The sequence below is a fragment of the Syngnathus typhle genome, linkage group LG13, assembly GCF_033458585.1.
Source record: "Syngnathus typhle isolate RoL2023-S1 ecotype Sweden linkage group LG13, RoL_Styp_1.0, whole genome shotgun sequence".
NCBI lineage: Eukaryota > Metazoa > Chordata > Actinopteri > Syngnathiformes > Syngnathidae > Syngnathus > Syngnathus typhle.
Window position 1 is genome coordinate 3465646 of NC_083750.1, and position 26549 is coordinate 3492194.

Consider the following 26549-nt stretch of genomic DNA (forward strand, 5'->3'; position numbering starts at 1 on the left):
TTAACATTTCACAAAACATTGCAACATGAATCACATATATCTTGTCTAATAAAGATCAATCTCAACACATAATAGTACTTAACACAGTAATGGGTTCCTCCAACTTAAACACATATATTGATATTGCTCCAGCTGTTACATCTTAAAATTTTGGCATATCAAACTCATATTCCAAAATTGTGCGTTGCTACTAGGGGTGTAACAATTCATCGATAGACATCGATTAATCGATATAATGCTCTACGATTTATTGGCATCGATGCTAAACGTAAACATCGATTTATATCGCCGTGTTTGACTTCGGACATTAGAGGCGACTTTATTTTTAAATCCAGTTCATTGTTGCTTGCTTCCTCTTTCCGGGAGCAGTGCGCGGCGTTGTGTTGTGAGCAGAGCAGGCACGTGAAAGGGAAGTCGACAACTAGTACACGGCTCCTGGGCTGATGCTATGGCTAGTGTCCAAAAAGACGAGGAAATTTGCTCCCCTTTAGGCTTCAAGTCATTCGTTTGGAAGCACTTTGGATTCCAAAGAAAAGATGGCTCAACGGACAAGACACGTGCAGTTTGTAAATCCTGCCATGCGGTGATCAAATATTCCGGGAGCACAAATCTCGCCGCACATTTAAAGAAAAAACACGACATCAAAGTTCAGTGTTAAAGTAAGCACTTTGTATACTACAATACTCAATATATCGTGAATGAATCGCAGCAGGCTTTAAGATATCGGCAAATATCGTATCGTAGTTCTTTGTATCGATATGATATCGTATCGTGACAAAACCCGCGATTTACACCCTAGTTGCTACGTGTTTGAACAGGTCGTGTCCTCCCAATTGCTAACAATTTAATTTATTAGATTTGTTAATTTCCATCAGGTCACCCCTATGTCAAGCTCTAACACCATCTCCTGGTGACATTTTTAACTACTACATGTTTTGGGATAGCCAATGTGCCTGGGCCAAATTCAATACCTAATTTTACACCATCTCGTACCACCATGCCACTTGACAATAGTGACGTATTTTTGTAATATTGTTGTTTTTGTGTAGTCCGACTGTTGCGGAAATCCATTCGACATTTGATGATGGATGCATAGATAGCTGCTGTATCATGGCTGGTGCTGATGCTGCTGCGACGTCATCACCGTTCGCATCATCAGGAGCTTTTGATTTGCCCTGCAGTTAGTCTGACAGGCGAGTAGACGGAGCATCCCGTTTATCCGCGCCCCCTCCCTTTCTTGCCTCCTCTCTCGCCGTCACTAATTTTTGTTCAAATTGACATTCACAGCTAGGCTCCCACCCTCCATCCCTTCCATCCGGCCAACATTTTCCCCGGGCCGAGTGCAGTCGGGAAGGTAGGCTGCAAGCGGACCTAACGCGCGGACAGACAAAATATAGACGGCTGCTGATTTTCGCCATCGAGGTAAACAACTCGTTTATGGTGGTTTCGCGACATCCATTTAATGAGGCGTATCACTTTGGTGGTGGGATGGCGACGAGGTTGTGGATGGAGGCCCGGTGTCGATGTGACGACGTCGATGGTTTGCTGCGTCAGCGCATCCAAAACAGTCCGAAATCCATCTGTGCGCAAATATGTGCCGTCGAGACATCAGTTGTTGACTTTGAATGTTTGCTTATAAACGCCAGCCAAACGCGGTCGTGCTGACGCAGTGTCCACAACGGACGATTCGGCTTGTGTTTACGCGGCCTGTTGTTTTTGAGGTGCGGCAAGATGGAGGAGCCAAGACAGAACGAGCATCCAGCTCGCAGCCCGCACCGAGAAGGAGAATGCTGAAAATGTTGCCTCACTCTCCTCTTCTCAGATAACGTGCTGAATAGAATTACGATACAAATGATGGATTTACACATCGTAATTTAATTGGTTGAGGGCCCAGGTTTATTTTGATCAATCCTGACAAACGCAGTCAATATTTAAAAAAATAATGTTTACTATCAACTAGGAAGTATGAATTTTATGAAATCATATTTCCAGAGCCAGTTAAAGTTAATGATCATCTAATAATTGAATCATTCATCACCCACCCTTATTTAAGTGTTTACATTTGTTCCAATGGCTCCTTAACCAATTTGTCATTTGCACCTGAAGAATGTTCTTTGGCACTTGTCCTAAAATGTCTAGAATTAGATCATCCAGAATGAAGACCTTGACATTGCATTCTCCCATTCAAAGGTCTTAAAATAGTGACAAAATATCTTCGCTTTGTGATCTCTGAGAAGAATTTGAAATGATTCTTTTTTTTATTTCTTTTCAAAAAATACATTCAAAATTGCAAGTTTTCTTTCAGGAGAGGCTTTGTTGTTTAATTGTTGCTTTAATGGCGTTGTTATTTCTGAAGAATTGCTTTCTCGTCATGTTAAATTGATATTGCTGATTCAAACGATTGACGAAAGAAAAATAATGATTGCAGTCTTGTTTCTACCTGTGCAGGTGTCCTGCGTGCGTGTGTGTGTTTAGCCACACAGCTTTTCAGCGCCGCTGCCCACTCCCACAGCCAACAGTAACATGGCTGGGGCGTCGGTAAAAGTGGCGGTGAGGGTCCGGCCCTTCAACTCCAGGGAAATGGCCAAGGACAGCAAATGCATCATTCAGATGACGGGAAACACCACAAGTGAGTCACCACGGAGATGTTGCATTATCTTGGCCACCCGACTGTAAACTGTCTAGCTACGCCCCTGCTTGATATTACAGACAAATTCAAATCAATTTGGGTGGACACAAAAGAGCAAATATTTTCAAAGACCCAAGTTAAACAGGAAGTCTGCCATTTTGCATTTGGAGCAGCCATTTTGCACCCCCCAGAAGAGAGCTTGGTGTGGCACACATGCACCATGCTGGCATCTTCTAATGTCGGCAAAGAGACAAAAGCTTCAGTCAGGACAGTGAGCATCGAAGCTCCTTTCTGTCCTCAGCAACACAGCAGGGACTCACAAGGCCGCCTTGTTCTAGTTTGGCTCCCCGGTTGGCTGTCACTGGAGGGATGGGGGTGAGGGGGGCAGCGTTGTCGCTGTTGTCGAATGAGCCGGTTTCAGCCAGAGATGTTTACATTTGTCTCTTTGGCTCAGGATAGTGCCCCCCCCCAGAAGCATCAACAACAGTCGGGAGAGCCCTTTATGGATTTATGATTAATAACAGGAAAAAAGCACGGCACAGTACTGGCATGTATTCAGTCGTTAATATTTGGATAGATCCCGCAATAGTTTAACAAAGTGTGCCACTCTGAGTCAAATAACTAAAGCCGACGGAAACGATGTTCATTTGATTTTTGCTCGATTGCAGCCATCCTGAACCCCAAACAGCCCAAAGAGAACAAGAGCTTCAACTTTGACTACTCGTACTGGTCTCACACCACGGTCAGTGGAAACAAACCGGCGCCCGATCGCCACGTGAGCGACATCTTCCCTGATTGAAGAGGCATATTTTGTCTGTGTGAGCAGCCCGAGGACAGCAACTATGCATCCCAGATGCAAGTGTACAAGGACATTGGCGAGGAGATGCTGCTCCACGCCTTTGAAGGCTACAATGTTTGCATCTTTGCATATGGCCAGACGGGAGCGGGCAAGAGCTACACCATGATGGGACGGCAGGAGACGGACCAGCAGGGCATCATACCGCTGGTACGCAAAAGCTTCTTTGGAGAAAGTAGTGCGTGCTGCTCATCCATAAATAACACTTCCTTTTTTTTTGCTTCTAGCTCTGCGAGGACCTTTTTACCAAGATCAGCGACAGCAATAATGAAAACAGCATGTCATACTCTGTGGAGGTAAGTTGACAAATTCAATTATTTTCCTTGGTACTTTTTATTATTATTTTTTTGACTTGGGCTGTTTATCTCAGGTGAGCTACATGGAAATCTACTGCGAGCGCGTGCGTGACTTGCTGAACCCGAAAAATAAAGGCAACCTGCGAGTAAGAGAGCACCCGCTAATGGGGCCCTATGTGGAAGATTTGTCCAAGTTGGCCGTCACCTCTTACAATGACATCCAGGACCTGATGGATTCTGGAAACAAGGCCAGGTAGCGTTAAAGCGGTCCTTCTCAGATTGAGCCCACAACGGGGGGGGGGGAGCAGTCTGACCGTGAGGACAATTATTTTTTTACGATGAATCAATCTTTTGTTTCAAGAACCGTCGCTGCTACAAACATGAATGAGACCAGCAGCCGCTCGCACGCCGTATTTAACATCATCTTCACTCAGAAGAAACACGACTCCGACAGTGACAACACGTCAGAAAAGGTACTAGAGGCAACCTCACTTCGTCACTGTTTTTTTGTTAAAATTTCTCGTTCACAGGTCAGCAAAATCAGCCTGGTGGACTTGGCCGGGAGCGAGCGGGCCGACTCTACCGGCGCAAAAGGAACCAGACTGAAGGTAGAGTGCCGCGTCATTGGGTTCAACATGCCAATTTGCTCAAAAACTTGCCGATCTTTTGCGGGCTTTAGGAAGGCGCCAACATCAACAAATCGCTGACCACGCTGGGCAAAGTTATCTCTGCTTTAGCTGAGCAGGTACGTTCCTTCTCCAGCACAATGCATGTGACGTCAATCTTTCTATTAACTGGCGCTATCTCTTCCCTCCATTTTGAAAGGATTCGGCCCCAAACAAGGTTAGTCCTTCAAATCACAGATGGCCCAATAGTTACTACATTTTGTCCAACTAAATGCCAACTTTGAAATTGTGCAGAACAAGAAGAAGAAGAAGGTGGAGAGTTTCATTCCATACAGAGATTCAGTCCTGACGTGGCTACTGAGGGAGAACCTGGGTATGCGCATCCATCTTCAAAACATTTCAATAGTTTTATTTTGGGGCGGGTAAGATCATTTTTTTGCATTTAGGTGGAAACTCTCGCACTGCCATGGTGGCTGCTCTCAGTCCCGCCGATATCAACTACGACGAAACCCTCAGTACACTCCGGTGAGAAAATGTCTCCTTGAAGATTCAAATCATGTCAATAGTTCCACAACACTTCTTAAACAGTCTCAGAGATTTGTTCGCTGGCTTGTTTTAACACTTGAAAGTTGTTCATATCAAACTTTGGACCGTGTTGCCCATGTGCTCTATTTTCAATTGTTTTTTTCTTTTTTTTCTTTCAGGTACGCCGACCGCGCAAAGCAGATCCGCTGCAACGCCGTCATCAACGAGGACCCGAACAACCGTCTGGTGCGCGAGTTGAAAGAGGAGGTGGCTCGCCTCAAAGACCTGCTCTACTCTCAGGGCCTGGGCGATATCATCGAGAGTGAGTGGCACATGGCACGCAAATGTACACAGCTAGTTACAGACGCAGGAGTGATGAAGGATTGGCAACCAAAGAATGATTTGAGCTGCTCACTAAAAAGTTTCTTCTGAACTGTTAATGACATATTTTCCGAAGCCAAACTGGAATCCAGCTTGTGGTCATTTCTGTCCATTTGCCATGGCTTGGATTTATTTGAGTTTTCTCTTCTTTTCTATTCCTCCCTGCTCCCCCTCCCCCCTCGTGACTCTGCGTGTCCCGTCCCTCTTGATGTCGCCGATTGTCCTTTCCCACCTTCCGTCCGTTGGTCTGTCCATCTCTTTCTGACAGACCTGTGCGATTACAAGAACTTTGCGAATGATCGCCAGGCTGTCAATCAAAGGGGTGATCTCTCCACAGTGACCAACGCCATGACGGGCATGAGCCCCTCGCCCTCGCTGTCGGCCATGTCCAGTCGCGCCCCCTCCATCAGCAACCTCCACGATCGGATCTTCAGCCCGGCCAGCGAGGAGGCCATCGAGAGGCTCAAGGTTAGGCCGGACGAAGGCCCAGAATTCCACCGTTGTTTTTGTACTTAATGCTTTGTGTTGCAAGCCAAAATTTCACTTGAGATTTACCAAGGGCAATATTTTCTAGTTTCCTGATTTATTTGTGTTCCCCAACAGGAAACAGAGAAAATCATTGCGGAGCTCAACGAAACTTGGGAAGAGAAACTACGGCGCACCGAGGCCATTCGCATGGAGAGGTTGCTCCGGTTCTTCACTTTGTGCTCGATTGACGACACACGGCTCGGCACAAAGCCGGAAAAAAAAGACAGTTCATGTCCTCACAGTGTGTGTTGCGTGTGTTTCTGCAGAGAGGCCCTCCTGGCCGAGATGGGCGTTGCCATGAGAGAAGATGGAGGCACCGTTGGCGTTTTCTCCCCCAAAAAGGTCCCCCAAATTCTCCTTAGCTACTTACTCAGTCCAAATCTAAATGTTTTTTCTTTTTCCTCAGACGCCGCATCTGGTCAACCTAAACGAGGACCCGCTGATGTCCGAATGTCTCCTTTACTACATAAAAGACGGCGTCACAAAGTAAGTCGTGTGCGCTTACTTTTGATTTGGCCATTGTGTCCCTCTTGCACGTGTTCATTCACGTCACGTGTCTTCCGCCTGGTTAGGGTCGGTCGCGAGGATGCCAAGGCGCGCCAGGACATCGTACTCAGCGGCCATTTCATCCGAGATGAACACTGCACCTTCAGTAGCACCACGGGCCCGCAGGGAGAAGGTGGCTGCATTTATTCACATGCTCAAATGTCAAGGCTGGATTCTCATCAGGCCGCATATTGGCCCATCGGCTTTTTTCCCGATTTATATTTCAGTTCTAGTGTTTTTCTTTCAACAGGTTGTGTGATTCTGGAGCCATGTGAGAATGCAGAGACCTACGTGAATGGAAAGCGAGTCACGTCGCCCACGGTGCTGCGCTCAGGTAGCGCTGCAAAAATCAAAGAGATACTTGTAAATAGAGTAAGAGGAAATGTTGACTTGGAAAGTGTGCCCAATTCAGGCAACCGCATCATCATGGGCAAGAGTCACGTGTTCCGCTTCAACGATCCCGAGCAGGCCCGGCTGGAGCGTGAGAGGACGCCGTGCGCCGAGACGCCGGTAGAGCCCGTCGACTGGGCCTTCGCTCAGAGGGAGCTGCTGGACAAGCAAGGCATCGACATGAAGCAGGAGATGGAGCAGAGGTGCCAAAGAGCGCCTTGCAATATTTTGTCAACAGTACAACAACAACATTTTTTGCAGGCTTCAGGAGCTTGAGGACCAGTATCGCAAAGAAAGAGAAGAAGCCAGTATCTTGCTTGAGCAACAGAGGCTGGTAAGCACAAGCTTGAAAAACCAGCAACAACATGTCATGACACTTTTTTTCCTCTTTCCAGGACTACGAAAGTAAGCTGGAGGCTCTCCAGAAGCAAGTGGACTCCCGGTACCTGGAATCACCCGAAGAAGAAGAGGAGCCAGAGGAAGAAGGTGAAGTTAGCATCAAGCGAGAAATTATTCAATTCTACTCATAATGTCTTGTTTTGGTTCCCTCTGCAGTGCCGTGGACTAAGCGTGAGACGGAGCTGGCTCTGTGGGCTTTCCGCAAGTGGCGCTTCTACCAGTTCACCTCGCTGCGGGATCTGCTTTGGGGCAACGCCATCTTCCTCAAGGAGGCCAACGCCATAAGTGTGGAGCTGAAGAAGAAGGTGGCCAATCCTCAGCTCAAACCAGAACACGTGCCACACGGACCAATGCAAACTATGCGGACATCCTCTTCAGGTCCAGTTCCAGTTTGTCCTTCTGACGGACACGCTGTACTCCCCGCTGCCGCCTGACCTGCTGCCGCACAGCGAGACCAAGGAGAGGGAAAGGCGACCCTTCCCGCGCACCATCGTGGCTGTTGAGGTACAGGACCAAAAGAACGGAGCCACGCATTACTGGACTCTGGACAAGCTCAGGTACTTTGCTTTTGGCCTTTACTGGCAACGCAGTTCCAAGACAGTTTGGCCTCGGCGGAGGTCTCCTCACAGCTCTGACTCGTAGGCAGAGACTGGACCTGATGAGAGAAATGTATGATCGGGCCGCCGAGCTCCCGAGCAGCGCCGTGGAAGACTGCGACCACGCCCTCACCGGCGGCGACCCCTTCTACGACCGCTTCCCGTGGTTCCGTCTGGTTGGCCGGTGAGTCGCAAGCTGTCCTCTATTTGCTTTTGAGTTCTGGGCTCTATGAGTTCGGCTCTATCTGGTTCTCCTCAGGGCGTTTGTGTACCTGAGCAACCTGCTGTATCCTGTTCCGTTGGTCCATCGAGTGGCCATCGTCAGCGAGAAGGGCGAAGTGAAGGGCTTCCTCAGAGTGGCTGTGCAGTCCATCTCAGGTCAGAATTCAAAAGTGGGCGGGGTTATTGAAAATGTGGAAAAAGCGACTAAATTTAACCTCAAGTGTTGTTTTGTCTCCAGCGGATGAAGAAGCTCCAGATTATGGTTCCGGTGTGAGGCAGTCAGGCACGGCCAAGATCTCCTTTGAAGATAAGCAGTTTGAAAAGGTGACCTCTTTTGGTGCTTTCGTTTGGCTTCCAGTTTCCAAGAAAAAAAAAAATGCAAGAAAAAGGCACGCCATTCTGAATTGATTGTGTTGATGCTTTTTCTTTCTGTCTGCAGTTCCATACGGAGTCTTGTCCACCAGTAGGTCTTTCCCACTCCAACACGTCCCAGGAAGAGCTCCGCATTGTGGAAGGAGAAGGACAAAACGCTGAGGTGGGCATATCTGCAGACGAAGTCAACAACAACACGTGTGAAGGTGCGGACGAGCGCTTCGCTGCACATGTTATCTGAGTTATGATCTCAGTTATGATTATTTATTTATTTATTTATTTATTTATTTATTCATTCATTCATTCATTCATTCATTCATTCATTCATTCATTCATTCATTCATTCATTCATTCATTTATTTATTTTGACCGTAGCTACCCCAGAGCCTCCACCCAGTCCCTCGAAGAGCTCAGGACTTGCTCTGGACCTTCCTTTGGAGCTCTCGCCGGAGAAGGCTTTGGCACACCTGCAGATAGGCAGCACCTTCACCTTCAGAGTCACTGTCTTGCAGGCCTCCAGCATCTCGGCCGAGTACGCCGACATCTTCTGCCAGTTCAAGTGAGTCGACTGCGATCACACTAATGATGAAACTGAAGCTGAGTTGTCTGGCAGGACGAACAAAACCTCGCTTGTGTTTTCCAGCTTCATCCACCGACACGACGAAGCCTTTTCCACCGAGCCGCTGAAGAACACCGGCAGGGGGCCGCCGCTTGGCTTTTACCACGTGCAAAATGTAAGAAGTGGATGTTGCGATGTCGCCTCCGCAGTATCAGACCCGTGGTGATCTTCTCCCCGTAGATCTCCGTGGAGGTGACCAAGTCATTCGTGGAGTACATCAAGAGCCAGCCCATCGTCTTTGAAGTGTTTGGTCACTATCAGAAGCAGCCTTTCCCACCCCTCTGCAAGGATCTCATCAGGTCAGCATAGACAGTCGCCATCTTTAAGACGCCTGAAAGGTTTCTACATGGGCGCTTTCTGTGCCTTTCAGTCCACTGAGACCTTCCAGAAGGCACTTTCCCAGAGTGATGCCTTTGTCCAAACCAGGTGAGCTGCGTTTCATCCTCTCACATCAAAACCAGCCAGTGACCACTGGGTGCAAGAGCCAAAATGTTTCAAGTTCAAACAAATACATCAATGCCTGATCAGCAATAGATTTTGCCAAGGTTTCCACGTGACCCTGACTCGCTTAACTGCTCTCCAATGGGCAAGGATGACTGTAGAAGTTGTGTAAAGTGTTAATAATCAGCCGAGTATCACGATAGTGGAGGTGCTTGACCTGAACGAGTGAGCAGATACTCAACGTAGAGTGTATGAAATGCATCAAAAGAGCTGACAGTATCAGCTACCCCTAACCAGTCAAAACTCGATTTTGCGCAGTAAAAGACTCAAGAAGGTTCATATTATCATATCGCTTGACTAATCAGTCATGTGGCTCTCCACTCCGTCCGTATCTGTTAACTAATGATTGGCAACCGTTGTACACGTACGACAGGAACGATCAGGTGTGCCGTGGGAAATAATCCAGTCTTGCATGATTGCTTCGGAATAATGAGAGAATTCACTTTTTAATTCATCTGTGTGTGCCAGCGATGTATTGGGTTACATTTCAGGTTGCGTGTCTCTTGTGTCGCAGTGCCAGCCACCAAGCTCAGCACTCTGACCCGCTCGGCCGCCGGTCCCTGTCACTCCAAGCATGACCTCATGGTCTTCTTTGAGATCTGTGAACTGGAAGCCAGTGGAGAGTGAGTTTCAACTCGGTCGGATATAACCGTGTGCTAAGATTTTGGACTTGTCTTCACGTATTTGCTATGCAAATCATTTGAATAATCAAATCATTGTGGGTTCCAAAAGAAGCCAGGCTGCCTGAACCAAAGTTAAGCCACTGTACCACAACACCATCACGGCTTTGTAAACATGTTCATTTGAATTTTATATCTTTTATATTTCTTATTTTATATATATTTTTTTATATTTTGTGGCATATATTCATCAACTGTCGGTTGTCTTCTAGTTACATCCCAGCTGTCGTCGACCACCGAGGCGGGATGCCCTGCCATGGCACCTACCTCCTACATCAGGTCTGAACACAGCCATATTCATATCAAATATATTAGTAACATTTGTTACTCACAGCAACACTTGCCATTTTCATTTGCCTCAAATGTATCTCTGTTATCTTGATGTCGACATGGAACGCGAAGAGCTTTTGACAGGCTCATGAAAATGAGCATCACCATAGCACTTGTTTTAAACAATCCCCCAAAAAATCTATTGAGGATTTGGCTCAAGTGTGTGTGTTCCACCATCATCAAGTTGTTGCTTCTCGCTGACTCCGCAGGGTATCCAGAGGAGAATCACAGTGACCATCGCTCATGAAAATGAGAACGACATTGAATGGAAAGAGGTGAAAGAGCTCGTGATTGGTGAGTATACCCAAAAATGTCATCTCGGGGATTTGGAGTGAACCCATGGGAATGTATTTGCTATTTCTTCCAAACCAGGTCGCATCCGAAACACCCCGGAGGCCGACGAGACCATCGTAGATCCCAACATCCTCTCGCTGAACATCCTCTCTTCTGGATATTTCTGGCCAAAACATGACGACAAGTATGCGTCTCTTCAACTTGCTTTTGCACACCGCAAGAACGAAGCATTCGTTCACGGTGCTTCACATCTCGTAGCGCCTCATTTGAGCCCAACGTATTTCCTCTACCTCCTCTTTTGACTTCTAATCAACGCATCTACGATTTGCTTTGCATGACTCTAATTTCCTTCTTCCCTACTGGCAGCGTCTCCTTGGGAGTTGATCATAGGTATTTCTTTATGGGCCCGACCGATGGCTTCCACCATTTCCTCCTTCAAAAGCATTGAGGCGGAATCCTAACACGTTTCTCTGATGCCAGGACCTTCTACCGCTTCGAGGCAGCGTGGGACAGCTCCATGCACAACTCGCTGCTCCTGAATCGAGTTACGCCTTACGGAGAGAAGATCTACATCACCCTCTCGGCCTACCTGGAGGTCTGTCAAAGACGGACAGATGGACGGACGGATGTATTGGAATTGCCTTGTGTCTCCTTTAAACAGATGGAGAACTGCACTCAGCCGACAGTCATCACCAAAGATTTCTGCATGGTGTTCTACTCTCGCGACACCAAACTTCCCGCCTCACGTTCCATCCGAAACCTCTTCAGCACAGGCTGCCTCAGGCCTTTGGAGAGGTGGGAAATTGTCCCACTTGTCCCACTTGAGTGGATTGCTCACTGGCCTGTGCTGTGTCACCACTCTGTCTCAGTAACCGCGTTACCGGAGTCTACGAGGTGACGCTCTGCTACGTGGCCGACAACGGCAGTCCAGGTGAGAGCTTGTGGGAGTCAATTGTCAATTATCTTTGGATTTTTATTTGAATGCATTCTTTTTTTTTTGTCTTCAGGAATGCAGCGACGTCGCAGGCGAGTGCTGGACACGTCGGTGGCGTACGTCCGAGGGGAGGAGAACCTGGCTGGGTGGAGACCTCGCAGTGACAGCCTCATTTTGGACCACCAGTGGGAGCTGGAGAAGCTCAGCTTACTTCAGGAGGCGAGTGAAGCAGGGCACACACAAAGGCCCCATTGTCTGATGCGTTGCCGTTGGTTGTCATGATAACGGAAGCTGCTAAAATGTAGCTTTGAATCCCCAAGGAAGGGATACGGACCCAGGGAATTTTCATCCATCCCCGTCAAAATGAATACCAAATATTAAAGGATCTGAAAACAATTCTTACCATGCTCCTCAGGTGGAAAAGACCCGGCATTACCTGCTGCTGAGGGAGAAGCTGGAGGCCACCCTGCTGGCCGGCCAGGATGCCCTCTGCAAGTGCGGCGGCGACATCAGCGACTTGGCTATGAGTCCCGTCCTTGGCAGGAGTCCTCTCGGCACCCCGGCACTGGACAGCCCCAACCAGCGGCAGAGGGAGCTGGCTGCCAAGGTGAGGCAAGCCTCGGCAACTCCCAACAGCTTGCCGCTCCCTCTTCTGTGGACGTTTAACACCAGCTTTTTGTTTTCTTGCCAGTGTCTGCGTCTGCTGATGCACACCTTCAACAGGGACTACAGCCAGGTGAGCAGCAGTGCCAGTGAGAGCAAGGTGAGCCCCTGCCCAAAGCCTCTAATCCGACCCTCGGAAACCTTTAGCCACCAAGCCCTGCTCTCCACTACTTACCTTTTCATCACATATTCTTTCACTATTTTTTGAAGGCATCTCCCAATACCTCTCTTTTTTTTTCTCACCTTGTCACTGCAGAGCTTGAGTCTAGAGGATAACAGTTTTATTCTCTTGAAAGCTTTTTCCTTTTTCTCTATTTTTATTAGGAAATGAATATGATTTTCAATGTTTCTTCTTTTTTGGATGGAAGTAAAATTGTGCTCCAAATGACATTCTCAAGCATCCAAGAAAAAACATCACATGACGTCTATTAACATTCATGGGTGATACTAATCACTTTGCAACTCCAGCCTCCAGAATAACACATCTCCCATTTAATGACTTCTTGAAAAAATCTGTAGAGACACACTTGTCTTCCTGCTAACCTTTCATGTTGCTCCTGCATGGCCATTTTAACACGACCCAAGGGGCTCGTAGACCAGCCGGACAGTGCCGAGTTGCAAATTGACCAAGCCTTGAATGGCAGCGCGCGCCGCGCGTGCCTTCCTCTACATGCGTGTCCGTGTGTCTCCAAAGCTCTCCGAGATATCGGCGTCCATCATGAGAGAGGCGTCCGTGTCCACGCTCAGCACGCTCACGCCGTCCTCCACCTGCCCTTCTCTGATTGAGGGCCACTTTGACATCAGGTGCGTGTTGCAACTGCGTCCATCTGAAGCTTCATTTCAACGCAACTGACTGCCAAGGAGCCGTGTTGATTTGGCGCCACCTGGTGGCATCTTGCTGCAATTGAAGTACGTCGTCATTTGTCCGGTAGACACGCAGAGCCCGGTTCTGGAGCATCCAGCCCTGATCTGGACCCGTTCAGCCCGATAGACAGAAAGAAAGCACTCAAAGGCTGCAGCTTTGTTCCGGACATTCAGGAGATTCGAGTCAGGTCGGTATCGTCCCGTTGAGCCACGCGGCCATTCCAGACACGTTAGCTCATATCCGTTGCGGTTGGCAACAGTCCCATCGTGTCCAAGAAGGGCTACCTCCACTTTCTGGAGCCACACGCCAGTGGCTGGGTCAAACGCTACGTGGTGGTGCGCCGGCCCTACGTATACCTGTACCGCAGTGAGAAGGACGCCGTGGAGCGAGCCGTCATCAACTTGTCGTCAGCCAAGGTGGAATACAGTGAAGACAAGCAAACCTTGCTGCGGGTACGAGCCCAAAGCCTCTCGAGCGACTCCTTGCCAAACGAGCGCCGCCAGTCACCTGGGTTGCTTTTCTCCTGTGTGCAGACACCAAACACATTTGCCGTGTGCACTGAGCATCGTGGGATCCTGCTTCAAGCCAACAACGACAAAGAGATGCACGACTGGCTTTATGCCTTCAATCCTCTCTTGGCGGGTACCATCAGGTGAGTGTCGGCAGCAGTTGCATCCAATAGAACGGAAAGTTCTCGTGGCGCAACGACCATCAAAATGAGCAGCGGCCAGACTTCTGCTGTCAAACATTAATTCAAATGCACAACTTTCATATTGTTGCCGCAGGTCCAAACTGTCCAGAAGAAAGTTGGTCCAATCGGCGCCGGTGGCCCAGAGGATGTGAGATGAGACTCTTCACGGGCATCCTTGAAATTTAAAAACCACCGACTCTGGTATCTTACATAGCCACTGGAAATACCCTTTGAAAAGTCTCCCCAACATGTCGACGGCGCCCAGTCACATACGTGTAGCTAGCCCTTCCTTTGTTGTTAGCAATATGGCTAATACGTTTTTTTTGTACACAGTGCCACCCGGTGGGAGGGGCGGGGTCCTCTGCATGACGATAACGCTAGTTTGCGTATTCGATCCTATTATACGCTTTTCGCTTCGGAGGCGTGACAGTACAACAATACATGAAATACGAGTTCAAGTGTCACGTGGCTAATGAAAGCGTGTAGTACTCGTACTAGTCGCCCGTCACTACTCGTACGAGCAGCGTGCATCAGTGCACAATTTTGCCTCACTAGTAGCATGTAGTTGGCCGACTAGCATGCTAAAGTTGTCTGCACAAACATAGCCTGACAAAAAAGTTACTAGTTAGACAGTCGTTCAACTTGTGCGCTGAATTATCTTACTTGCTTTCCGGGTCAGGTTAGGTTACATGATAATCAAGACCAAATTTAAGGGTCAACTATAACTTTGTATTACGCCCCAGAAAGAAAATCACACAACATAACACCCTGGCCTTTAAAAGAGGGGGGGAAAAAACGATCATCCCTTGTGCATATTATCACAAAGTAATGTTGTGTATTGTTGTATTATGTTTGAATAATTTGTGATGGAACTAGCGACCAATTTTGTTGCACGGCACTTTATTGTTCTTGTTAAGTCGTTGCTTTACCAAAGCTTTTTTTTTGTGTGCATAGTTTGCGCTTGTTTTACCAAACTTTATTGTGTCAAGATGACAAAAAAGAGTTGAACTTAAAGTTACATAATTATCCTGTGCTCTAGAATTTAGGAGAAACTAGCGTAGATAAACTAGATCCAACTGGTAGATTGTTTTTTAATTGTAGGAGACCTCATTAACTTCCCTCGTTGAGTATAGCATTAAAATGACAACGTTTGGAAAGATTTTCTTTTGGGGGGGGCAAGAGGAACATGTTTTTTTCTTTTTTGCATTGTCCAGAATTGGTCTTTTTTAGTCAGTGTTGTTTCAGATTACTGTAAAAAAAAAAATTGAAGGATTTTGCAGAGGAAATGTCCACACAGCATCTAGAGCCTCCCCGTTTCTCAAACAAATAGGTTTCATTCTTTGCTCGATGAAATCAATGAGCATCCTCATATGCCCATCACTAGAAGTAGATGAGCAAAGTTACTTTGTAGCAACTCAACAATAATTTCCAGTGCAATGAAGTGAAATTGGACCCTTCCCCGGGGCACATTGTTGGGAATGGCCACACTGAGATGATCCCCCCCAAAACAGAATGACATTTTGAAAAAGGAAAGGTTTGTCCAAGACTCGATCTGCCAACCCTTGGCTCTGTTGTCTTGCACGCTGCAGGCTGGCCAACCTGTTTAGTCGTGCGGCGGCCCGAAATGAAAACACAAATGTCATTTCTGCACGGTTTGGCTCATCTCAGTCAAAAATGTCAGTCAGAGGGATTTTAGATAACCTTCGATGCGCTTCAATTTTATTCAAGTAGAATCGCGCACATGTATATTAAACCGCACTGCGGGTCAAAGTACCCAATTCTGATTTTTATTTGTTTCTATGTTACAAGTAACATGTGGCTTAGCAATATTAAGTATAATATATACTATTAAAGGTGACGTAGTGTCAAATGAACTTGACTTACACACACATGCAGTTAAAACAGTTTCAAAGTCATTCGAGTATCCCAAGAAAACAAAATGAGGGATTCATGATCTTTTTGTGGATTCATCTAACACATAACGTTATTCAGGGCCTCTATAGTGTATCCATTTGTGTGCACTGTGCGCCTCGCTTTGTGTCGGCCTGCTTCTTTCCGGTCGGAGCCAAGCATGCGGGTCCGTATGTAGTCCCCTCCTCTTCCTCTTTCTCCTGCTGCCTCTAAAAGATCTGCTGTAAACTGAAGTCCCCAATCTTTGTAATGGATCCTCTCTTCTGCCTCTGTCTTGTATATAGTACAGTAAACGATGAGTTGCGGTGTGCGAGGGTCTCTTCCGAGCTCTTTTCTGTCCACCACTGAGAATGGAAATATTCCTAACCAGTCTTGCAGGGTGATCATCGATCGTTTTTTGCACTTTTGCCCACGTCTTCAACTCACTTTTATCTTCTCTGTTCTTCTCGTGACTTGTCAAGAGATGAAAAAAAAAACATAATCAGAATAAATGAGTGTTCAAATGTGAACGGATGCTCACATTGTCGTGTTGTTTGGTCGAGACACGTTTTAACTGACTTCATTAAGTCTGTTTTTTGTTTTTGCTGGTGCTCCAACTTGGCGGGTGGCGAAAAGATCCACAAGCACTTTGAAGATCCCCGTATACGTTGTCCATCCACTTGCTCTTTACCTCCGCACACAGCCGGGTCATTCTAGCCGTCTGTGCTTTTTAATTATGGACAGGCAACACCCCCCCCCCCCCAACCGAGTTTTAGGTCCAGGAGATTCTTCAGTCCTTTCCAGCTTCTGGACTTCTTGTTGGAGTCGTCACGTTTTTGTTTTCAACTTTATGGTGAGTACACTTTGGATTGTTGTGGTGAGAAGTTGAGCTTCAAATGACACTTCTTCAGGATCCTAAAGTGCAAATGAAATAAAAAATGTCATCTTTATGTATTTTACCATTCAGTAGAGTGGAGGCAATTTGGGAAAGCACAAATTCCTACGCACCACCTGTTTATGTCTGAATTGTGGCATTAAACGCTTTTAATGTTCACCAGCAAATTCATTTAGGCAATAATTATTATTTTATATGAATATATTAATTATTTATTGATTTTAATTCATTATATACTTTAGATATGAATTACTTATATATGTAATTAATGTCATTATTTAAAAAAAAATCTAATCGTGATTACAATTTTTCAAGGGTAAATTCAAATTCATTCATTGCTATCGTAAATGTAATAAAAAAAAAATGGAATCATCTTAAATTGCATGGCCATACATTAAGTAGCAAAAATCGTGTGAAGGGAATGATTGTGTTAGGTGTGTTTTTCATGCGTCGTTTCGCAGTGCTTACTGGTGTCGGGTGATCTCAGGCCAGCCTTCACTCGAGCGCAATATCGCATCTCGGCTCACTCTCACAAGCTTTCTCCTGCATGCCCAGCAGCTTCACATTTCACCGCCATTCTTCTTTACATTGCGCGCGTGTGTGTGTGTGTGCTATAGAAGGGCTTGATTACCTCTTGCGTATTCAGAGATGCACCATGTGAGGTCCAAGCCTCGCTCCCTTTCTCTGCTTTTTCTTTTTCAGGTTGCTCAAGCTGCTGCTGCTCTGGAATAAACATGGAGAATAGCAAGGTGCTCACTTCCACTTTTCAAATGTTGTCAGCAGAGGAGAGCAAAATTTTAGATCACACATTGTAAATGATCGATGATGAATCTGGAAAACTGCCGATGCATTTAAAGGACACTTGATGCAATTATGTCACAACTTCAAACAGTTGCGTCTCAAAATGGCCCCGGGGAGATGAATTATGCTTTGCTTTGCACTGTCGACAGCCGGTCAAGGAGGTGCTCCCGCTGCCTCGACTCCCAGAAATGGCCTCGAGCTCATCTCCAATCGCTCCCGAAAGACAAATGACAGGATCCGTGCAGTACATCCACACAGCCTCCTCAGGTAATTGGAGTTTGTTGTTCATCGCAATGCACATGTGCTGGACAACAGGCGAGCGACACCCTGGACTGGTCGCTAGTCAAGCACAAATTGTTTTTCCAGATAAAAGCGAGATTGCTTCAACAACATAAAAAAATAAAGGAATCATCCTTGCTGTTCCGATACTTTTGTCTGTATGTGACCTACAATTGGCCGGCGACCAATCCAGGGTGTGCTGGGGATGGGCTCTGGCCTCTTGACCAGCCGTAAAGGAAGACAAACAATTTACAAACAGAAGTTGGTACATTTTTTTTATTTATTTGGTAGGTCAGTTTGCAAAAAAAGGGGGAGCGTGACAAAAAGATGTGAGCTGTTGTGATTGGTCCCCAGTGATGACATCATTCAACCAGCTGAAGCCTCCAGAGCCAGATCTCACTCTGATGTCCCACATCAAGTCCATCAAGTCACTGAGGCGGGCTGGCCTCACTACAGCCATTTTTACTGGACAAACGGTGAGCTATACTGCTTGTGTGGCTTCGGGTCGTATGCGGGCCCTGAAAATGTGGCAGGTCACGACGGAGACCAGCTCCAATGACTCCCTGCAGAAACTTGAGGGCCAGAAGGTGCCGCCGGAAGAACCCCTCATGGATGCCATCTTGGCCGACACGGAGGCTCTGGTGCCCACTCACGACGAGGACGGCCGCCCCATCGCCGAGTGGAAACGTCAGGTGATGGTGACATGGATGCAAACGCAACTGCGGGAGGACCACCCGTGCAAACGAGTACGATCCGCTTCAAGTTGGACTCTAACCTTTCCTCCACGCAAAGTCAACCTTTAATTTCCGTAGCATCCATCTGTTATTGTTTGCTACTAGGGGTGTAACGATTCATCGATACACATCGATTAATCGATATAATGCTCTACGATTTATTGGCATCGATGCTAAACATAAACATCGATTTATATCGCCGTGTTTGACCTCGGACATTAGACGCGACTTTATTTTGAAATCCAGTTCATTGTTCCTTGCTTCCTCTTTCCGGGAGCAGTGCGCGGCGTTGTTGTGTTGTGAGCAGAGCAGGCACGTGAAAGGGGAGTCGACAACTAGTACGCGGCTCCTGGGCTGGTGCTATGGCTAGTGTCCAAAAAGCCGAGGAAATTTGCTCCCCTTTAGGCTTCAAGTCATTTGTTTGGAAGCACTTTGGATTCCAAAGAAAAGATGGCTCAATGGACAAGACACGTGCAGTTTGTAAATCCTGCCATGCGGTGATCAAATATTCAGGGAGCACAAATCTCGCCGCACATTTAGAGAAAAAACACGACATCAAAGTTCAGTGTTAAAATAAGCACTTTGTATACTACAATACTCTTGTAATTTCCTAAATAAAGAGTTTGCAGTACCTTGTTGATTTTGCCTATGAATTGTTATAAATCAGGATATTGTTCTATATTTTTTATTTAAAAAAGAAAAAAATCGATCGTAGAGCACTATATCGTGATATATCGTGAATGAATCGCAGCAGGCTTTAAGATATCGGCAAATATCGTATCGTAGTTCTTTGTATCGATATGATATCGTATTGTGACAAAACCTGCGATTTACACCCCTATTTGCTACCCTCTCACAGGACCTGATGAGGCCTGAGTGGCCGCCTGTGCACGGCTGGAAGTTCTCCCAGAGCCACAATGCTCTTCTTGGGCCCTTTGGTGAGCTTCTAACCGAAGAAGACTTGCTGTATCTGCAAAAGCAGATTGAGCTCTTGTGCCTCCAGAAGCGTCAGCGGGCTTACGAGCTGGAGCTGACCAGGTTGATGAAGGAACTCAGGTCTGTGTTACCGGACCAGATTGTGAACATCTCTTGGAACCAGGAGGCTCTGCGGCAGCTGGACCAACAGGGAAGCCGAGCACTGCCGCTCTGGTGCGGCCGCATCTCCGAGATAATCAGGACTGTGTCGCTGATGGTGGCCAACCTGACCCAGACCACGACGGAGGCCGGCATGAAGGGACCGCAGGGTTCAAGGGACGGTCTGGAAGTAGACCAGCTCAAGAAAATGCTGCCGGAACCAAACGGACATCAGTCAGTGTCCATTTCGGGTCATCACTTGGACAGCAATAGGGAACGAGCAGAGAAGGAGATCCGTCAGTCTGGAGTGTCCGTCAAAAACCTGCGAGCCAACTTTGAAGGGCAAATTGGCGCCACATATCCATTTGCCGGGGTGGTTCCGGTTAGCCTGGCCTTAAAGGACAAGTTGGTAGGGATGAACGAGCCAAAAGGTGATGTAACATTGAGCAGCGTTTCACCCGTGAGAGAGACCACAAGTCTCAGGAAAGAACGCATAGTCGTGCTGTTCCTCAGTTACTGGAAAAGGTCAGCTGCGGCCATCTCCAACCGGGCGGCCGTGCGGAATGCCGAATGGCCAGGAGGCCAGCAGGAAAGCCCCTCCCTCTTTCGCTTATGCCAAAAGCGAAGTGCGGTGGACAAGATGTTGACTTCCTGGAAGAAGAAACTCCAGCTGCGTGCTGCTCAAACGTTCCCTGTGACCTCGTCCGAAAGTCCAGTTCGTGTCTTCTCTCCGGAACAATTCTTGTCCGAAACAGCCGCGAGCCACGATGGCTTGACCTTGGAGCTCTTCATCCTGGGCTACGTCAACATTTTGGAGCAGGAGTTGTCGCCGCTTGAGAGGAAGATGAGGCATCTGCTCTGCTTCGAAGTCTTTGACCATCTGGGGACTTTCCCTTGGGAGACCGTGCGGGAATTCCACAAGGTGGTTCTGGAGGAAATCCGAGCCGGAAGGCGATGTTGGAGCGACGGCTTCGATGACATCAAACGACGATTCTTCAGCTGCTCGGAGACAAACGCCCAGCCGGCGCCGCCGGTTGTAGTTCAGAGTGTTTTGCCGGATGAGGGCTGTTGCGGCACGGACTTGTCCTGTTTCAACAACCAAGATATTTGTCAATATATTGATCACAGCTTTGCTTTCTGGAAGGAGAAGGAGGCAGAGATCTTTGATCTTGAACATTAGCCACACTCCAAAAGCCGGTCAAGCGGAGTTACTTGACATGAGCGGGAAAGTGACTTGGACAGAACATTGTTTACATTGATTTTTTGTGCCAGGTGCTCTTGCGGTTCACAGCCGAGTGCTGCAGGTTTGAATTTCCACATTAAGTCGGACAAGTTGGAGTATTTCATGAAGCTAACTTGAATTAAAAAAAGTCTACTGAAAGTGCACTGCCATCCTTTCCCTTTCCTTCCTTCCTTCCTTCCTTCCTTCCTTCCTTCCTTCCTTCCTTCCTTCCTTCCTTCCTTCCTTCCTTCCTTCCTTCCTTCCTTCCTTCCTTCCTTCCTTCCTTCCTTCCTTCCTTCCTTCCTTCCTTCCTTCCTTCCTTCCTTCCTTCCTTCCTTCCTTCCTTCCTTCCTTCCTTCCTTCCTTCCTTCCTTCCTTCCTTCCTTCCTTCCTTCCTTCCTTCCTTCCTTCCTTCCTTCCTTCCTTCCTTCCTTCCCTCCAGAGGTGCGTTTGAAAAGTCTAGCTCTACTTTTGTCCCACACTGACCATCTCTCTCTCTCGTCCACTTTCCACCTCAATCAAGAAGGTGAGGCTGGAAATAGGTGAGGTCGCGCATGCGCAAAAGCGGCGTCGAGCTGCCAGGAGGACGCCAAGCTGCAATCCCATCATTCGAAGCGAAGAGGAACATCATCATCCTCATCATCCTCCTCTTCCTCCTCCTGCCCCCGTTACCAGCCCGCTGCTACGAGCCAGCCCGCCTCGGGAGAGACGACTGGACCTTTTCTTCCGCTGCAATCATCCGCCCTTAAAGATAATAACAACAATAAATAAGCGCCATCATGTCAGCCGGAGGAGATTTGGGGAACCCCCTGCGGAAATTTAAACTCGTCTTTTTGGGAGAGCAGAGCGGTGAGTCATAGCATTGCCGAAGCTACCTTGCACCCCCACCCTTCACGACAAACATCTTTTTATTATGACACGAATATCCAAAAAGGTGACTTTCATTGTTTGATTGCGAAAGATGACGTGAGGCCTGTTTGGGTTTTTTTGCCCTTTCGCGTCCATTTGTGGAGGAAATGTGTTAACCGAGACGAGGTACGACCGAATCCAATCAAAATAGGATCGATAACTGCCCCCCCCCCCTTTCCTTCATCACAAACTGCTGCTGTTAGTCTCCATTGCGTGGGGCGGTGTTTCGGTGTTTAGACGTGCTGCAGTGGCCCACAAACACAAGCCATCTCTTTGTTTTTTTCTCTTTATTAAGAAATAAATCTAGCTCTTCGTAATCATTTCATTTCTTTTATACTCTGTTAAAGGCACCCATAACGTGATGATGTCATAGAATGGCGTTGTTTGTGCACGAGTCCCATGCAAGTGTCAGTTCGGGACACACCCAAGGCTGCCGATGTCTGCTTCATTCTGCACCCCTCCGGCACGTCCCCACTCGTAAAACAAGCGCACACCAAAATACGTCACATTACACAACACTTTTGTGCACAATACCCGTTTTGTACAATGTGTGTGTAATGCAGACAAATGGCAGGACATCGAGAATAGAGTTGGAAAAAAAGAGCACGCCATTAATGTGTGTGTTGTTGCGTTCGTGTGGCCTCGTGCTGCAACATTGCTGTCCGTGGTGCTGAATAGAGGCCCTGCCCAAAGCCCTGCTCGTGTGTGCGTGGGTGTGTGTGTCTGTGTGTGTCTGTGTGTGCGTGTGTGCAACCCTAAACGAAAGCATTTGGGCTCTCCAGGCCCAGCCAGAAGGCAGCTTCCACCATGAAGAGTAGATGAAAAAAAATACATCATACCTTTATGCCATTATCATTTTAGATTTTATATATGATATTATTTCTGGCGTTGTGCATCAGCGAGTGCAGATCCAAAGAGTACTGGAGGAAAAATAAGTCAAATAATTAAATTGTACTGCTCAGAATAGAAGACAAATCGACTTTTGGGTTTATTGGTCGAAAAAAGTTCAAATTCATCTTGTCACGTGTGCTCTTGAATATCCTTCTGCTATCTTTCAGTGGGAAAAACGTCTCTCATCACCAGATTCATGTATGACAGTTTTGACAACACATACCAGGTATGTCAGATCTTTGCTTGTATGTAATAATAGTGCCTTTAATCCCGATTGCAATCTTGTTTTTAACCGATTAAGTTATTAATCTTGGTCATGTTATCACAAACGGCCAGTGAAGCAATATTATGGTAATAAATGAATATGGACTTATCTCGTCCTCGGCTGCGCGATTAGATCCCAAAGAAGACAATTAAAGTCCATCAGATAAAGTTGGATTTATTGCTCCACCCTCGAGTTCTCTTAGCTCGTTTGGAATGAATGAAGCTGCAAATGAGTCTTTCTCCTTGTGCGCCGCAGGCTACCATTGGGATCGACTTCCTCTCCAAGACCATGTACCTGGAGGACCGAACAGTAAGGAACAACGCTTGTCCTTGTGATCGCAAATGTTGAACCGATTTAACGTTCACTATGGTCGGCATCTGCTCGAAGCCTTTGAAAAAATTTTAAAACTTGACCTGATTATTGGTTTGTGCGTGCGTCCCTTTACAAGTGTTCCTTGCTGAATAAAGTGTTATTTGAGCTCAGTGGGAAGAAGAAGAAGGAAAAAAAACTCCCGTTTCCCCTCGCTTTGACAAATCCATGATTGGATTTCATTTCTGCCTAACACGATTAGCCAAAGGTTATTTCTGCAGCTAATAGCATCAGTCTGCTTAAACTTCTTGACTGATTTTTTAGTGTGTGTGTGCGTGTGTGCGTGTGTGTGTGGAGGCAGTGCAAAGTGCATAGTTGCCAAGTGGCTCCTAAAGTGAGTCTGCTGTCCACATGTGTAGGTGAGGCTGCAGCTGTGGGACACGGCCGGACAAGAACGCTTCCGGAGCCTCATCCCGAGCTACATACGAGACTCCACGGTGGCTGTGGTGGTCTACGACATCACAAGTGAGCAGCATTGAAAAGAAACCAAATGGAATTAAAAAGAAAAGTTTTGTGCAAAAGTGGCGTAAGCCGCTATTGTTCTCGTTGGCTTCATTGAAATCAATTGACGAATTCCTCCCCAGATGTCAACTCGTTTCAGCAGACCTGCAAGTGGATCGACGACGTCAGGACCGAGAGAGGAAGTGATGTCATCATCATGCTGGTGGGCAACAAGACGGACCTGGAGGAGAAGAGGTGAGATGGCGGTGGCATGTTGCTCACCAGGAGGACGGATGCAATGGTAACGGCGCGCCTGCCCCCCCCGGTCAGGCAAATCACCATCGAGGAGGGAGAGCAGAGAGCCAAAGAGCTGAACGTCATGTTCATTGAGACCAGCGCCAAGACGGGCTGCAATGTCAAGCAGGTGACGAGCCGCTCGCATCACTACGGGAATGTCTAAAGCCATTTACAACGTGAAGCGTTTTCGAATGTCCTAACAGTCTTTGGATTTTATTCTGCAGTCACGATGATGGTTAAAGGAAATATATCAAAGGAAAAGTCTATGTTTTGTTTTGGAAATGCAGTGCAGGAAAAGTGAAAGTGGCCGTGGAACAAAAAAAGTGGACATAGTGAACATTCTACTGAAGTACCGTTTTTTTCCATGTATAATGCGCAAAATTTAACAAATTTATTGTCCTAAAATCTGGGGTGCGCAATATACATGGGTACAAAAAAAATATATATATGTATTTTTATTTTTATTTTTTTTATCCGGATATGATACGGAGGCCGCCATTACAGATGCGCTTTCTTCTCTGCTGTTCACTTCAAACACGCTCCATACGAACACAATGCCCTCGTATCAGACGCTTGCTCAATCACCTGCTCGTTTGCTGTCACAATGTACCCTACACAAATCCGAAACATCTCTTCGCTATCGAGTTTGCTAGCGCATGCGCAGTGATACTGACCGGCAGAATAACATCCGGTTGTTCCCAAAGATGATCTTTTTTCTGAAATAATTTATACGTTTACAGACTTAAGTAGGAGTCAAAATTTGGGTGCGTATTATACATGGGTACAGGCTTTTTTCCAGCATCGACATGCCATTTTTAGGGTGCGTATTATACATGGGGGCGCATTATACATGGAGAAAAAACGGTATTTGCATTCCAGACACCGCACACATCATGTCCAAAACAATGCCTTGTATATGAGTAGGATTTGTCCTTCTGCCTTCTCCAAGCTGTTTCGTCGCGTCGCAGCAGCTCTTCCCGGGATGGAGAGCCTTGATGATGCCAATCCTGAAGGCAGTATCCTTAACTAAGTCACTGATGAGTGAGCCGAAATGTCGGCTTCATTTGGAATATATCCTCATACACTAGCATCTAGCGCAGGGGTCTCAAACTCCAGTCCTCGGGGGCCGCATTCCTGCATGTTTTCCAGGTTTCCCTCGTTAAACACACCTGATTCAATTATCAGGCTCCTGCAGAACGTGAGGATGAACTGATCATTTGAATCAGGTGTGTTTAACGAGGGAAACTTGGAAAACATGTAGGAATGCGGACCCCGAGGACTGGAGTTTGAGACCCCTGATCTAGCGGAAAGGATTTTACCCTGCATTATGCTATGCAATGCTAGCCCTTAGCCAGATGAAATGCCATGTTTTCTCAAGATGCAACCCTGGGTTAAACAGCAGAGGCCCCACAATTGAACCCTGGGGAACACCGCCACTGCCACCACCACACTGTACCATACCAAACCATGCATTATACTGCATTGCACTGACCTTTCCATACTAGACTACACCTTATTATCTGTCGTATTATATATTTTTAGTATCTATCGTATCGCTTTGTATTTTTCCTTAAGCATCACTTTGCCAGTGATCGACATCAAGCTGGACAAACCGGCGGAGCCGAGCGTCCCCGAGGCCGGGTGCTCATGTTAATGCCGAGCTGTGATTGGCCACAGCTCCCTTCACGCCATTGGCTTGTTGTGTTGCTTAAACTACTTCCTGGTTAGCCTACAGTTGACTCTGACTCCAATTGGATGTACTCTAGGATGTATCAGATCGGACACATCAAACGTTCTCTCGCAATCAGTTGTTCAGTTGTAAAATATTGTATACTTTGTCAATATGTAAGTGACCGGAGGAAAAAAGAGAGAAAATGAAAAGGAACACAAACCCTTTTTTGGTGGTGGGGGGGAGTAGAAAATTATTGCAAAGGGAAACTAATTTCTTTTCGCTGTTATGTTTTGTATTTTTTATATATATATAAACAGGGAAAGCGCCAAAAATAAAACCTAAGCATAAAAAGAGAGTTCTAGGGGAGGGGCTAGTCAGTGGAGTGTTGGTCGGCCACCCCCCCCCCTCCTAAAATGGCGGAACACGTTTGAATGTCTACAGCACGCATGCACACTGATCCGATTTATTTCTCTCTCTCTCTTTCTCTCTCTCTCTCTCTCTTTCTCTCTCTCTTTCTCTCTTTCTCTCTTTCTCTCTCTCTTTCTCTCTCTCTTTCTCTCTCTCTTTCTCTCTCTCTTTCTCTCTCTTTCTCTCTCTCTTCTTTCTCTCTCTCTTTCTCTCTCTCTTCTCTCTCTCTTTCTCTCTCTCTTCTCTTTCTCTCTCTCTCTCTTTCTCTCTCTCTTCTCTCTCTTCTCTTCTCTTCTCTCTTTCTCTCTCTTTCTCTCTCTTCTCTCTCTCTTTCTCTCTCTTTCTCTCTCTCTTTCTCTCTCTTTCTCTCTCTTTCTCTCTCTCTTTCTCTCTCTTTCTCTCTCTTTCTCTCTCTCTTTCTCTCTCTTTCTCTCTCTCTTTCTCTCTCTCTTTCTCTCT

The 26549-nt window shown here is 46.8% G+C and overlaps 3 protein-coding genes across 3 annotated transcripts; all 3 read left to right on the forward strand.

Moving 5' to 3' along the window:
• The first annotated feature begins 1285 nt into the window (after positions 1–1285).
• kif1ab (kinesin family member 1Ab) lies at positions 1286–16164 on the forward strand. The gene is made up of 47 exons (XM_061295567.1): positions 1286–1422; positions 2449–2629; positions 3298–3371; positions 3456–3635; positions 3713–3781; positions 3856–4034; positions 4143–4254; positions 4312–4389; positions 4461–4526; positions 4607–4624; positions 4702–4780; positions 4854–4932; positions 5112–5254; positions 5651–5781; positions 5917–5996; positions 6108–6183; positions 6248–6327; positions 6414–6520; positions 6638–6721; positions 6800–6980; positions 7039–7111; positions 7173–7263; positions 7333–7481; positions 7555–7733; positions 7819–7956; positions 8032–8150; positions 8233–8318; positions 8434–8572; positions 8742–8925; positions 9010–9100; positions 9166–9284; positions 9356–9411; positions 10001–10109; positions 10379–10445; positions 10706–10790; positions 10869–10974; positions 11271–11385; positions 11452–11585; positions 11660–11721; positions 11798–11943; positions 12140–12331; positions 12416–12487; positions 13082–13191; positions 13320–13439; positions 13512–13704; positions 13786–13904; positions 14038–16164. The coding sequence occupies exons 2-47, from the start codon at positions 2524–2526 to the stop codon at positions 14093–14095; spliced, it is 5034 nt and encodes a 1677-aa protein (XP_061151551.1). The 5' UTR covers positions 1286–1422; positions 2449–2523; the 3' UTR covers positions 14096–16164.
• A 1553-nt stretch (positions 16165–17717) lies between these two features.
• On the forward strand, positions 17718–21017 carry LOC133165810 (espin-like protein). Its single transcript, XM_061295704.1, has 4 exons — positions 17718–17796; positions 18163–18284; positions 18393–18554; positions 19402–21017. The coding sequence occupies exons 1-4, from the start codon at positions 17718–17720 to the stop codon at positions 20794–20796; spliced, it is 1758 nt and encodes a 585-aa protein (XP_061151688.1). The 3' UTR covers positions 20797–21017.
• Positions 21018–21421: 404 nt separating this feature from the next.
• rab6bb (RAB6B, member RAS oncogene family b) lies at positions 21422–26276 on the forward strand. Its single transcript, XM_061295633.1, has 8 exons — positions 21422–21687; positions 22806–22864; positions 23159–23212; positions 23632–23737; positions 23857–23968; positions 24044–24137; positions 24960–25026; positions 25600–26276. Exons 1-8 carry the CDS (start codon positions 21618–21620, stop codon positions 25662–25664), a joined length of 627 nt encoding a protein of 208 aa, XP_061151617.1. The 5' UTR covers positions 21422–21617; the 3' UTR covers positions 25665–26276.
• Positions 26277–26549: the final 273 nt, after the last annotated feature.